Raw genomic sequence first — 13,842 nt, forward strand, 5'->3', positions numbered from 1 at the left:
TAATAAATGAACACTAATGAATCAGTGTAACCTGTTCGAATAAAATGTTTTATGAATAGCGTGACTGTTAATGCAGCTTGAAATGATGGTTAAGAAAAAGAAATTAATAAGAACTTTGGGTTTCATACTCTTTAATAAGGTTTGAGGTTCTTAATGTTAACAAAAGTTACTGGGAAAAATATTCAAGAAGATTATCGGGGTCGACGCTGCCTCCGGCACTTTGTTATTTGTGGTGTAAATATACCAGAAAAAGACTGAAGCTACTTATTGGAGAATTTCCTTACAAAGAAAATATTGAGTCCTCTTGTGAAAGGCGTCACCTCTGAGATTTAGAAAATACAGAGAGAGGGTTAAGATGGTGAATATGACGGAGAGAATCAGAGCGAGGCTTCAACTAAAGATGGAGATGGACACTTCTCGTGCAGGTTGTATTCCAGAACTATGGTATTTAAGATAATAATTTGATATCCTCATATTTATATCTATCACGATAAATGTCACATTATTATTTCCTTTAAGTTTAAAGACTGATTTTGGCCCCGAGTGGAGGCTTGGTTTAACCTCCTCACCGCTGACACGATGCAAAACAAACATGTTGATATGCAGCTCTGCAAACAATTAACAGACTACTGCAAGATTATGAGTTTCTCTGGTTTTACTATTGACAAATATTTGTTAAATAAAAAGAAAATGTTTGTTCTATTCTCTAAACCACTGACAATATTTCTCCCACATTCAACAGACAATGGAATGAATTGGGGACCATGTGGGGATTCAGACGTAGATTTTAGACAAATCTGCTGTCGTCCCCTCTAGATCTCCAGATGTATATTTGACTTTTGTTATATTGCTATTGATGAAAATGATAATAACTTTGGGTTTCATACTCTTTAACAAGTCAGGTTTGAGGTTCTAAATTTAGATTAGTTCTTAATTTATGAATTTAGAGCAAATCAATCAACTAATCAATGATAATTGACGTCTAAAAGTCAACTTTATTGTCGATTCTTCTATGTACAGGACATTGAGATGCTGTTTCTCTCCGTTCCACGATGTGAACATATAAGTAGATAAAACATATAAGTATGCAACATATTAAGTACTCAAAAAATAGTACAAAGTGCAACATGGTAAGCAGTCCAAAGGCTGGAGTTCAAAAGTACTTAATCAAAAGTAATAATAACAACTTTACTTGTAGAGCACTTATCTTAACAAGGTTAGAAAGGGCATCAGAAAATCCAGAGCAAAAAATGTATGATATAAAATAAAAGGTGTTGAATTCAGTTCAATTCTAAGAACCAAATCATAACATATTAAAGTTGAGACCTTCAATTGTATAGAGAAACACCCGAGGGTACGCTGAGGCTGAAGGTAAATCCGACTGGCTTGTATGGCAGCACTGTGAAAGTAAAAAACATGGCGGCCTCCGTACAGAGGAACCGCTCCAGATGTATTTAAATATAAAGAGCTCATTCTACGGTAAAGAAAACAACAGTTCGTACAATTTAGATGTAACACACTATAGTGAAAACATCAGTAGGATTATTTTATATTCTATTTCTGCCGATAGATCCCTTTCACCTAAATCGTACACCCTGGGCCTTTAGGAAACTGGATGAAATATGGCTGCAATAAAAGAAAGATAAAAAGGAATAAGTCATAAGAAATGTAGTAAATAGCAGCAGCTGTAGAATCTAAACACATATAAATCAATTCAAATCATATTATACATCTTTTATGTAAAAATGTGGGTAAATGTTTTAAGTAAATAAGAAGACGGGATATTTTGAGGGTCTCATTCAAAATGCGCATGCGCAGTCCACAGATGGGCATCAGTTTCCCGGAAGTGAGGACGAGGAAGTGTCTCTTCCTCCTTTTTCTGACAGTTTCAGGGTTCACCTCCGAACAAGCATCACACATCAAACACACAAAAATGAACCGACAAACTACTTTGTGACACTGTTGTGTTTGTGTCGCCTCGCGTGACCAATAGCGCCGATTTCCGTTTCCTCCGCCCCGGGCAGAGAGTCAGGAAGGCACGTGGAGCAACCAGGAAGTGATCCAGCTGTTTCCCACTCTGAGCGATGCGTGTCGGGGAACATCTGGTCTCCAGCCTGGGAAAAGCCGCCGGCCTCTTGTCCGTCTCTGTGCTCGTCCTCGCGGTGGTTCTCGGGTATTTCTTCCAAGACCCGGATCCGGTTCAGTTCTTCAGGTAAATGAAGGGGGGGGGGGTTTCTGCGTGAAACGTGGGTTTCTGCGTGTAACGTGAATGGGGATTAAAACAAAGCTAATGTGTGTATATGATGGGAGTTATTGCTGATCCCAGACCCGCAGATCAACACTGTACACACCGCAGAGAGGAGGGGATTTCACCGAGGAGCCGTCAAACCAGACTGCGTCAAACCGGACTCCGTTAAGAAATCCAGCAATTTAAAACTTCCTCTCTTATTGACAAACATATCCGACATTTAAAACACAATTTAAGTCTGATTTCCTATTTGTCTGCATCGTCTAATTAATTCGTCTCAAACTGCAAACATCTACATACTAGTTTTCTTACTGGCTTTATTTTTGATTTTTTTTAATTACAAATATTTTAAATATTAGAAAAGTATATGTAAATACAACAAAACATTAAATCTAATTAAGAAAACCTTGATTAATAAATGTATGCGTGCTTCACAAATTCCATGGCAAAAAACAAATGAACTGAATTAAAAAGGTATTAAGTATAATCACCAAATCCTAAAATATTATGGTCGACACCTTAACATTTATAGAGGAATAACAAAATACGTATTAATATATATATATATTTGTTGGTGTTTGTTTGGTTATTGCACTTGATTGTTGTCTTCCACCCTGTTGGTAAATGTTTACAGAGCATATTTCACATATGCACACACTGCTCAGATTGAAACAACGGTTTGATTTTAGTATATAACCTACAGTGCTAACAGAGGAGTTGTATTTGTTGTGGTGCACAGTATGGCCGAGGACATGAAGACCCTGGAGGAGAACTTCCGGCAGCAGAACAGAAGCTGTTTCGTCCTCGGTGCGTCCGGGGAAACGGGCGGTTTGCTGCTTCGAGAGCTGCTGGAGCGAAACGTCTTCTCCAAGATCACGCTCATCGGCCGGAGGCAGCTCACCTTCGAGGGCAAAGCCTACGAGAACCTGGTCGGTCGGCTTCTCCTCTGGTCAGCTGACCGCTTCTCTTTTGAAATCGGAGACTCCCATCACCTGAGATCCCTCGTGTTGACGGTGGACATTTTGCTTCTTTGCCTCCAGGTACAAGAGGTGGTGGACTTTGAGAAGCTTGATGACTATGCCGCTGCCTTCCAGGGCCATGATGTGGGCTACTGCTGTCTGGGAACCACCCGGGCCAAAGCAGGGGCTGTGAGTTAGACTTCCTTAACCTCTACAAACAGATTCTGTGTAATCTTTGGGGCGTGGGACAAGACTTTGCACTCGGAGGCCTACTGGTTGCTTATCTAGTTTGACCAGTCATGTCTGAGCAGGCTTTGGTTGCCTTAAATCCTCGTGTAGAGCAAAAGAGGTGGAACACGTTGATGGAAATGCATCGGCTGTCAGCGCTTCAACACGTCTGCATTCATATAGTGTCGTCTGCACCTGGAACACTGACAAACAGTGTCACCGCTTGTGTTTTGTGCGGAGAAACCATTTGACCCGTGTGATAAAAGAAACTAGTTGTGTATCGTAAACAGTTTACGCCCTGGAATATTCGCAGCTGCCCCCCAGAGGCTAATCCCTGGTGAGTACTTCACACGTGAATTCATCGGGATTTTACAGTCGCACTTTTCTACTTCTTGGAATTCGATGGATTCATTCAGTCAGTAGGAATGACTTGGCAATTTCCAAGTAACTAATATTTCCACAAAAGCACCACAAAAACATATGTACGATCAAGTATATCAGAGTATTAGTGTATATGAAGTAACAAGAAATTGCTGGACAGAATACTTTGAAGTAATCTTGAAAACAACAAGGTAATTATTAAGTTTGTTCATGAGAGCACTAACAACTGTAAAATGTCCTGCTCCGGTCAGAGTCCTTCAAAAACAAACTTCATCTATCTTGTGTGTTTATGTGAAATTAATTTTTTTTAAATAATGATCCCTCAAATATCAATATTGGTTTTACCCTCTAAACTCCGCTGGTCAGGCTGTAATCTCCTTCTTACATGACTCACTCACTCTGAGTCACGCACAGTTGTTTCATAAAAAGAAAAAATGTGCCTCGTAATGAACGAGCAAACTTTATTCTCAATCCATCAAAACAAAAGTACCAGTGTTTGGCTGTCAACTTTAGATTTGCAGATAAATATAGTAATAGCTTACTCTTTGTATACTTTGTAAAGCGTATGCCGCTTTCAAGGCAAAGCGGGCAACTCCCTTTTAATACAACCTGCACCGGACTGCACACACACCATAAATGTGCCTGATTTATCAAAACAAGATATTACAATATGATCGTTTCGTTAAAATATTTGGAAATATAGTAAATAATACATCTGAATTACTGTCCGGCCACAATTATGACACATTTCTCACTCAAACGATGATTTAATTTGTACTTTCTTCTAATTAATTACTTTACTAATCATAATTTCAATTTGTGCTGTTGTCAAAATGCTGACAAAGTAAGATTTATTTTCTTTCAGGACGGATTCATCCGTGTTGATCACGACTATGTTCTAAAATCAGCCGAGCTCGCCAAGGCAGGCGGCTGCTCCCAGTTCCACCTGGAGTCGTCCAGAGGGGCAGATAAAAACAGCAACTTCCTCTACCTCAAAGTCAAGGTATTTTATTTCCCCTTCTCTCCGCGGCATCGAACACAATGCGAGTCTTTTTAGTCGGCTTTAGTTTCCTGGTTTGAACAGAGATCGACATGAATGGATTCTTCTTTCAGGGCCAAGTGGAAGCAGATATTGAGGCGCTGGGTTTTGAGAGATGTGCCATTTACAGACCAGGGTGAGTGATCGCATTGACACAACACAGACTCACACTTTCATCATAATATACACAACAGAGGTATTGTGTAAGCAGACTTTTTTCCACAGGGCCGATACCAAATATTTGCGCAGATATATGCATCCCTTATTTATTTTTTTTTACATATGAACATGATCTGATCCAGCATCAGGAGGCGTACGGGTGGTTTTCAACGCACTGAGGAGTTTAAGAGATGAAGATAAAAGTAAACAGGCCACTTGTGACCCCATGTGACTTTTGTTTAAAATCACGGATGGACCATAATAGTGCGGTATGAAATTTTTAATGTACCAAATTCAAAAGGATAACAAAGTCAACTTTTTCAACGTGGTGCTGACCATACAAAACATGTGATCGCACCCTTTTGCGTCATACAAAGTGTTGATTGTACTTGATCGTACTCCTCTTCTCAAGTCGCCCTGTTCTAATATAACATCTGGTCTATGAACGGGTTTGTTTACGATTAACGACCCGCTACGAATCTCGAAAATCATCAATACTTTTTGTGTGTTTTTCGTCCTCCATCAGGGTTTTGTTGGTCGACAGGCAGGAGAGTCGGCCGAGCGAGTGGCTGGCCAGGAAGTTCTTCAGTGCCGTCTCTGCCGTGCTCTCTACGCCCATGTCCATCCCGATCCAAGAGGTGGCAAAAGCGATGGTGTCGAACACTCTGCGTCAACCCGAGCAGAAGACGGAGATCCTGGAGAACAAAGCCATCGGCGAACTGGGAAAGAGTGCGGAAAAATAGGAGAGGAGCAGGGAAACCACACAGGTGAGATCGAGTTTTACCTATTTACACTGATCACCTGCGTTTAGGCGTCAAGTTTCCTGACACGAGACGACTTGATGACACCAAATCTCATGACTGGGTCTTTGTTGAGCTGTTTACACTTGACACAAGACACTAGTGAGGCAGCGCATCACGCAAACCTCTCCACACAGAAAAAGTACTGTTTTTATAACCATTAAAGTACATTCATGTATTATTTTAGCCACGTTGAGGTTCGGGCACAAGTTCTTTCCGTCTATTAATGTTACTTTCTCTTTTCAGATCATTGCAGCAGATGTACGGGGACGACAACTGCTCAGAAAACACCATCAGGATTTTCTTTAGTTATATTGGATTTTAAATTGATTCATCTGTGAGTTCTGCCGCTCTCAGAAAAACCAAAAGATGTTCCTGCGAATGTACTCGGGTGTTTATCTATTTATCTGCTTCTTTATGGAGGAAACAACCTGTGAAGGTAGTAAATTATTTCATCGTGACAAACTGTATATGGGTTTCTTTTATCTTTATTAATACTGTAATGTTTTCATCAGGGAACTGTCGTCAGGCTTTTTGATGTCCTCCACTCGCGCTGTGGGACGACAGCTTGAATCACTGCCTTAACATAATCATCAGTAAAATTACACTAACATAAGGGAAATGTTTTCATAAAAGCTTCAGTATATCAATATAAACAGTATGTGATGTCTTAGATATTATATGCACCGTATATAAACAATATCTTTGCAATACTTCATTAAAGATAATATTACCACACAAATGCCATCCACTGAGTTTCTCTGATTCCAGCAATAGAACAAGTTTTGGATAGACTTTGCTTGTATTGAATTGTGTCTCCGTGTTTGTGAAGCCAAATAACTTAACTGGTAAATAGCATGTTTTATTTTTGATGACGATAAACAACAATTTATGGGAAGGTAGGATTCCTTAATCTTTGTTGTTTTTCTTGTTCGTCTTTTTTAAAACAAAATCATCCCGGAATTTAGAAAGCTTTTCTTTAACCCTTTATTTAAAAGTCTTAAATGTTCTGTTTTTATTACATATATTTCTGTTTGCTTTTTATTTCTGTTAAATGTGATTATTTGAGACTGATTTCCTACTTAACATCGTTTTAAATGAGGGCAAACTCAGCAAACCTCAAGTATAAATAAAGACCTGAATGAATGTATTCCCCTACTTTAATTTAATTGTCCCATTACTGTGTTTTGCAGTTTCTCATTACTGCATTTAAAAGCACTTCACGTTGCTTTTGTGCTTGAGCGATAATATTCAAATAATTGGTTTGTTCTAGCAGCGCCCCCTTGTGGTTTAATGCGGCTAAACACGTTGTGCATGGATTCTTTCTCTTATCAGGTTCTCAAGAAACGAAACAAAATAATAATAAAAAAAAATTCTACGTACTTGAGTTGCTGCAAAATGGAAAGAAAATATAATTCTGTAAATAAAGGACAATCTTTTTCTAAGTAAATGGAAAATAAAGCACGTGTGTTGGTTGGTGACATCATGTCTGAGGTTAAATTCATTTAAAACAGATGATGGTTCTCTGGTAAAGTATGAAAACCTGTTTAGAATTATAAAAATAAAGAACATTAAAATTATTATTACTTACATTCTCATTCATTCATTCTACTAAGTAATATATTGTATTTTAGTTTATAATTTATATTGTAGGTGTATATTTTTATTATATTTTATTCATTTAGTTTTATTTTATATATATTATTTTAGTTTTTATATTCTTTTTCTTTTTTTTGCTTGTGTGGTTTTCAAATATTTTTGAGCATGGCTAGAAATGAGCTATTAGTTATTGGTGATACCTTTACATTAACATAAAAGAATCAACAAAGTTTAAATTATCGTTAATGTAAAATTATGTATAAACTTTTCTAGTAGTTACTCTGGATATTAATTATCTTAAAAAAAAACCTGAACTTTGAATCACAGAATAATGCAAAGTTCTACTAAGAAATTATTACAAAAAAATATAAAAAATTATAAACTACACAAAATGTATTATTTCTTCTTATTAATCTTTAACTGTATTTCCCAGATTGACCAGAGCTCCAGAGCAGAAAGTAGAACAAATATAAAATCTCCATAAAGTGACCGTGAGCAGGATCGTTTACCTCCAACAGAAGTAGTTTGCAGCTTCCTGTGGAGTTAAGGTAGTTCGCTACACGGGAAGCTAATTTACTACTGTACCACCTTAGCTACACAGTTAGCTTGGGCTAATTTAGCTAGCTAATTTACCACAGTTAGCTTCATGTGTAGCTACCTGTGTAGCATACATTTCCCAATAAACACGGAGCAACATCTGGATGAATGATGTTTCTGGTGTCATGGTGAATCTCTCCACCTGCTCCTGGTAGAAAGGTCTGGTCACCTGGGCCTGGTTCCCCTGGTCACCTGGTTGCCTGGTTGCCTGGTTGCCTGGTCTACCTGGTTACCTGGTCGCCTGGTTGCCTGGTTGCCTGGTCACCTGGTCACCTGGTCACCTGGTTACCTGGTCGCCTGGTTGCCTGGTCACCTGGTTGCCTGGTCACCTGTTGCCTGCCTGGTTGCCTGGTCGCCTGGTCGCCTGGTCACCTGTCGGTCGCCTGGTTGCCTGGTCACCTGGTCGCCTGGTCACCTGGTCACCTGGTTACCTGGTCGCCTGGTTGCCTGGTCACCTGGTCGCCTGGTCACCTGGTCGCCTTGGTTGCTTGGTCACTGGTCGCCTGGTCACCTGGTCACCTGGTCACCTGGTTTTTAACTACTCAGTGAAACCTTCTCCGTCTGGACCATAGATCTGAACAATATTACACGTGCGTAGCTTTAAAAAGACTCATTAACACAACTGGACATGATGAGACTTCTGTCAATGAAATGATAGAAAATTGCAATTTCATGGATTTTCTTATTTATTATTATTATTTTTTAAATTAACTATATACCACATGTAACCAGATCTATGACGTGAACCACCTTGGCCAAATTAACCAAGGAGAAAGCTTTATTGTTTAAAATATTTTCCATATTTTCCATTTGTGAAACGTTTAATAAATAATTAATTTGTGAAAACACAAACAATTGACCACTCAAATTAAATACCAATTTATGTTAATGTATTTTTGAATTGTTGTATTGTTACTTTTATCATTTACTATTTGTATGCCTTAATTTATTAATATATTTTAAATAGATATATTTTTAATTGTTTTCTCTTATACATGTTTTGACTTATAAGCCATAATTGTAATAACCTGCGGTTGACTTGTCTTATATTTTTTGTTCAATACAGCTCAAATAAAATAAACTTAAATAAATAAATACTTAAAATTAAAATAAATAATCTGGCGACATCTCGTGGCGTGTATGCGGAAGTGACTGTTTGATGAAGCCACTCCCACTTAACGTGTCGCTCCTCTACGTCACCCGGCGTCACCAGGAAGTGCGCTGAACCCACGCAGGCAACATGGCGGAGTGCACAGACGCACGTGAGTGTTGTAAATATTAAACATAAACCTGTTTAGAAATGACATTGATTCTGTGCAGCGACGCGTTTCTCGTGCGCGTGTGTTTTGCGGTTTGTTGCGTTTGCACGATGCGTCCGCGGCTTTTGGCCTCAGACGTCATTCATCAGAGGAAACTGCTGCAGCAGAGTCTGAGGTGTGAGTTTCCAGCTTCGTGACTTCCACAGGTTTTTATTCCCACAGGCGACGAAGAGATGCCTGAGCTCTCTGACGAAGAGGAGGATGAAGAACAGTGGCTGGAGGAGGAAGAGGAGGAGGAGGAGGAGGCGGCGGTCAGCTGTCTGTTCTGTGACAGGTGAGGGGGATGCTGCACATCTGGAGGAGACACTGCAGATAACACAACTCACTACAGTTGTACACAAGTTTTTATACTGTATATTAAGTTGATTTTTGAAAGAAGAAGAAGAAGAAGCAACCAGACGTTATACATAATAATGATAATAATGCATTTTTATTTATGGGCCCCTGTCAAGATTCTCACGATTTATCTTCTATGGTGGCCCTGAAGTGCATATCCCAATTTCAAATCCCAAACCCCAACACAAAATAATAATAATTATAAACTTCTAACTGTAAAGCACCTTTCATACAAGACATGCAGCTGAAAGTGATTCACATACAATACGGGTGAAAATAAAAAAACATGTTCAAGTGTAAATCAAATAAGAAGAGAACAGATTCTATAGAAACATAAGAACTTGTTAAAATATTATTTAACGAAAAGGAAAATAGTGGGTAACAATAGTGTTTGTTTCAAACGCTTGTTTCGTAGGTTTCCTCATCTTGACTGATGACCTTTGAACCATTGTCCCCTCAGATCAGAAGTTACATGTTTACACACCCACCTGCCCTCAGAGTGTCAGTGTTGTTCAGGTCAGTGGTGCTGGTGGTCGTTCATGTTGGAGGTTTGTGTTCCTGCCTCAGTCCGTGCAGCGTTTCCTGTGCCGCTGCCCAAACAATAACATCTCCACCCCCGTGCTTAACAGCTGGCAAAGAGGGGCGGGGGGGGAGGGGGCTTCATAAATCATCAGAATATGTAATTTAAGGCCTGATTTGCTGCAGTGATTCTCTTTCCTGAGGTGAAACTGAACTGAAGAAATCCACAGGAAGTACTTTCCAAGCTTGTTTTGTATTTTGCTAAATACACTTTCATTCATTTACGTCAGTTTCCTCAAGACATCGAAACTTTGACCCTGTTTTTGCTTCATAGACAAAAAAACAAAACAACTACATGTTTTCTTTTTCACTTTTAGTTTCGATTTAAAAACTCAAAATCTTTCCAGGGAATATTTTTTGTTTAATCTCGAGGGGGAAAAACAATTTAGATCTTGTTTCTGTTCTTCAAAAATAGCACAGTGACATAAATCAGATATAAAATCTGCAAGAGTTTGTTATAATTTAATATATCATTACATATTCATTTGTTATTACCATGTATTCATACTGAGTATTCAGATTTTATTACTGTATATTTATCTTATGTCTTTTATCACTCAACTACTTTTATAACTGAACTTCTTTGTTATTCATCTTATGTGCTCGTATAACCGGTTTGATAAAAACATCTGGAAACTTGTAGTATTCTCAAAGTTCAAGGTTTGATTTTTATTAATGTTACATATACATGTGTAATAAATACAGGTATAATGCTTTAGACGCAGTTGTTTAACAGACACTTTCCCTGCCGTGTCTTTGTCGTTCAGGTCTCTGAGCTCTGTCCCTGCCACCTTGCAGCACTGCACAGCCGAGCATCACATCAACCTTGTGGACGTGATCAGAAAACACAGTAAGTACACACTGACGCTCTGAGCCTCACTCGGGAATCAGGACGACACTTTCATGTTAAAACGACTCAAACCCCTTTTTTGTGCTCATCAGGTTTAGACGACTACGGATACATCAAGATGATCAACTTCATCCGGTCAAAAGTAAGTAACTTTAATCTCTCTGGTCTCTGATGTGATTCAACGACACGGTCGAGAGTTTAATTTCACTCCCTTCACATCATATTAGATCAGAAAATAACTGCATAAAGATAGTTAAGTCAAAAAAAAATCGCTGTTTCTAGAAATGTGATGCATCCTGTTTGACGGGGCTGTCGGACGGCCCCTTGCCCTGGGAGAGTGAAGACTTCCTGCGGCCTGTCCTCCAGGACGACCCCCTGCTGCAGACAGGTACAGTGGCCTCTTCAAACGGCCTCTTCAAACTAAAACGATCTCCGTATCGTACTGTACACTCGGCATGTGCATGTCGGTGTAAACAGGAAGCAGCTTGCAGTTGCCTACTAAAAATGTCATTCTTACGTCTCTGTTTGTCTGCCCCCTGTCTGTCTTTCTGCCAGATCCTGAGGAGCTCTGTGACAGTCAGGGGTCAGGTGTGTCGGCGTGCCCGTCGTCCGGGGCTGGGTCCCATGATGCACTGCTGCAGAGGGCCCAGGCCGCCGAGGAGAGGGCCCGTCAGTCGGAGGAGGCGTTGTCCCGCGCCATGGACGACCTGCACAAACTCAAGTCAGTGACGTTTCTGCAGATTCTTGTCTAACCACCGTGTCACCGTGTGAGAGGAGCAGGTTTTGCTTTTAGTTTATCCCCAGCATGTTGCTTCCCCATATGCACCACCCCGCGAGCGCCAGCAGGGGGCCACAGTGAACCCAGTATTGCAGGAACACCAGCTTCAATACCTTGTGGAAGAAGTTTGGAGGAAGGGGAAAGATAAAAAAAAAAAAAGGGTAGGGGAAAATTCCACTGCAGCATAGAGGTGAAAGTGAAGAGGGAGGTAGGGAGGAGGGGGGGGCAATAAGGGAAAATTACAGAAAGAGTGAGGTTGTGTGGGGGAGGGAGGGGGGAAGCTTTGGAAGGCAGTTAGAAAGATGAATGCCTCCCATCTCCTCCATCTACTGCTACGTCCTGCATGAAGGTTGTGTGTGTGCTCTCTGCTTCTGTGCCACGTTCCGATACGAGAAGTCAAATGCAGGATGTGCGCCGGGTTCTTTCAGGCTTCTGGCTCAGGGGCTGGTGCTGAATGCAGCAACGGGCCGAGCCGGTAACCTGGGCACCGTGGCCGAGCTCCGGGAGGACGAGGACGAGGCCTACTTCGGCTCCTACGGCCATTATGGCATCCACGAGGAGATGCTGAAGGTCTGAGTTCTGCAAACACACACACACACACACACACACATATATATAAAACGAGCAAAGCGACCGGGCCTGCAGGTCTTTTTACTGTCGTGTGAGAGTCGCGCAGCAGGATTTGCAGAAAAGAAAGTGGGCTCATCAGCGTACGTCTTGGCTGAAAGATTCCCATGTAGCACTGAAATGGGAGATGATCATCATTTATGCAAACATTGATACTGAGGACGGGACATTTTTTCTCAAAAGTGACACATCAGCAATAAGTGCTGCGCCCCCATGTGAGACGCTGGCGTCGCCGCTGCACAGGAATACTCCAGATGTGGAAACGAATTTGTACACTGCATAAGTGTCAGCAAGCTCCGTGTGTGTGTGTGTGTGTGTCTGTGTGTGTGTGTGTGTGTGTGTGTGTGTGTGTGTGTGTGTGTTCGTGTGTGTGTGTGTGTGTCTGTGTGTCTGTGTGTCTACTTACCGCAGTGCTTAGATATATTCCCCTGGCCGTCCTGATTGGTGCTTAGCGCTGTTAAGTTTTGCGTCGTGTGTGTGCGTCAGTCTCCAACGTAACCTCAGGAGGGGTCAGGGACACGTGATGTGAGGACGCTGCAGGAGACTGTGGTCAACTTCTCTACAATGTGGCGTCAAGTGCATCACCTATGACGCACTCTGCCAGAGAGAGAGAGAGAGAGAGAGAGAGAGAGAGAGAGAGAGAGAGAGAGAGAGAGAGAGAGAGAGAGAGAGAGAGAGAGAGAGAGAGAGAGAGAGAGAGAGAGAGAGGATTTTCCACCCTGCTTTGAAATGCACATATGGTGGATTTAAGGATTTTTGTCCATAAAGATTTAATATGAAACAATTCTTCATTAAAACTACTCGTTTTTGTTGACTTGTAAAGTGCTTATAGTTATTATTTTTGGCCCGGGACAAAGGTGATTGATTACTATAAATGAATTGCGTAACTTCTGCATGCACCTCTCTCACACACACAGACTCAGCTGACGTCTCTAAACACTAAGCAGACTCCCTGATCACTGTAACCAAATTATGTAACTGTATTTGTATAGGAACAAATTCTGTCCCAAGCTAAACAGCTGATCACTATGTGCGGTTTCCACTGTACTTACATTATCCAAAATGTTTCCAACATCGTTCAAATCCCAAAAAATCACCAATTTTGTTATGTTTTATTTTTGTTGCCTTTTTACCCACGTAAAACATCTGCTTCATCCGTGGCTTTGTACGTCTCTAACTTCCGAACTACGCCTCTCGTAGGCCGTGATTATTTATTTAATTTATTGCTGCGTAACGTGAACAAACACCTCGTCCGTGATTATGATTTGTGCCCCGAGTCACATCAGGTACGGAGTATGGAGGTGAAGACAACTACTCCCACGATCCCACGCTCACTACAAGCT

General features: G+C 40.7%; 2 protein-coding genes across 4 annotated transcripts in view; both read left to right on the top strand.

The window, feature by feature from the left end:
- The first annotated feature begins 1,837 nt into the window (after nucleotides 1-1,837).
- htatip2 (HIV-1 Tat interactive protein 2) lies at nucleotides 1,838-6,556 on the top strand. Its single transcript, XM_035156932.2, has 7 exons — nucleotides 1,838-2,212; nucleotides 2,988-3,177; nucleotides 3,289-3,396; nucleotides 4,682-4,819; nucleotides 4,930-4,991; nucleotides 5,541-5,781; nucleotides 6,061-6,556. Exons 1-6 carry the CDS (start codon nucleotides 2,085-2,087, stop codon nucleotides 5,755-5,757), a joined length of 843 nt encoding a protein of 280 aa, XP_035012823.1. The 5' UTR covers nucleotides 1,838-2,084; the 3' UTR covers nucleotides 5,758-5,781; nucleotides 6,061-6,556.
- Nucleotides 6,557-9,207: 2,651 nt separating this feature from the next.
- prmt3 (protein arginine methyltransferase 3) overlaps nucleotides 9,208-13,842 on the top strand; it is a 46,595-nt gene continuing 41,960 nt past the window's right edge. For all 3 annotated transcript variants that reach the window (XR_007032769.1, XM_035156912.2, XM_035156920.2), the window contains exons 1-7: nucleotides 9,208-9,272; nucleotides 9,492-9,603; nucleotides 11,012-11,094; nucleotides 11,187-11,236; nucleotides 11,377-11,482; nucleotides 11,650-11,815; nucleotides 12,301-12,442. Coding sequence is in view for 2 of the 3 variants with exons in the window: in XM_035156912.2 (XP_035012803.2) it covers nucleotides 9,251-9,272; nucleotides 9,492-9,603; nucleotides 11,012-11,094; nucleotides 11,187-11,236; nucleotides 11,377-11,482; nucleotides 11,650-11,815; nucleotides 12,301-12,442 (681 nt within the window). In the remaining variant the exon portion in view is untranslated. The remainder of the gene's footprint in view (nucleotides 9,273-9,491; nucleotides 9,604-11,011; nucleotides 11,095-11,186; nucleotides 11,237-11,376; nucleotides 11,483-11,649; nucleotides 11,816-12,300; nucleotides 12,443-13,842) is intronic.

This window comes from Hippoglossus stenolepis, chromosome 1, assembly GCF_022539355.2.
Source record: "Hippoglossus stenolepis isolate QCI-W04-F060 chromosome 1, HSTE1.2, whole genome shotgun sequence".
NCBI lineage: Eukaryota > Metazoa > Chordata > Actinopteri > Pleuronectiformes > Pleuronectidae > Hippoglossus > Hippoglossus stenolepis.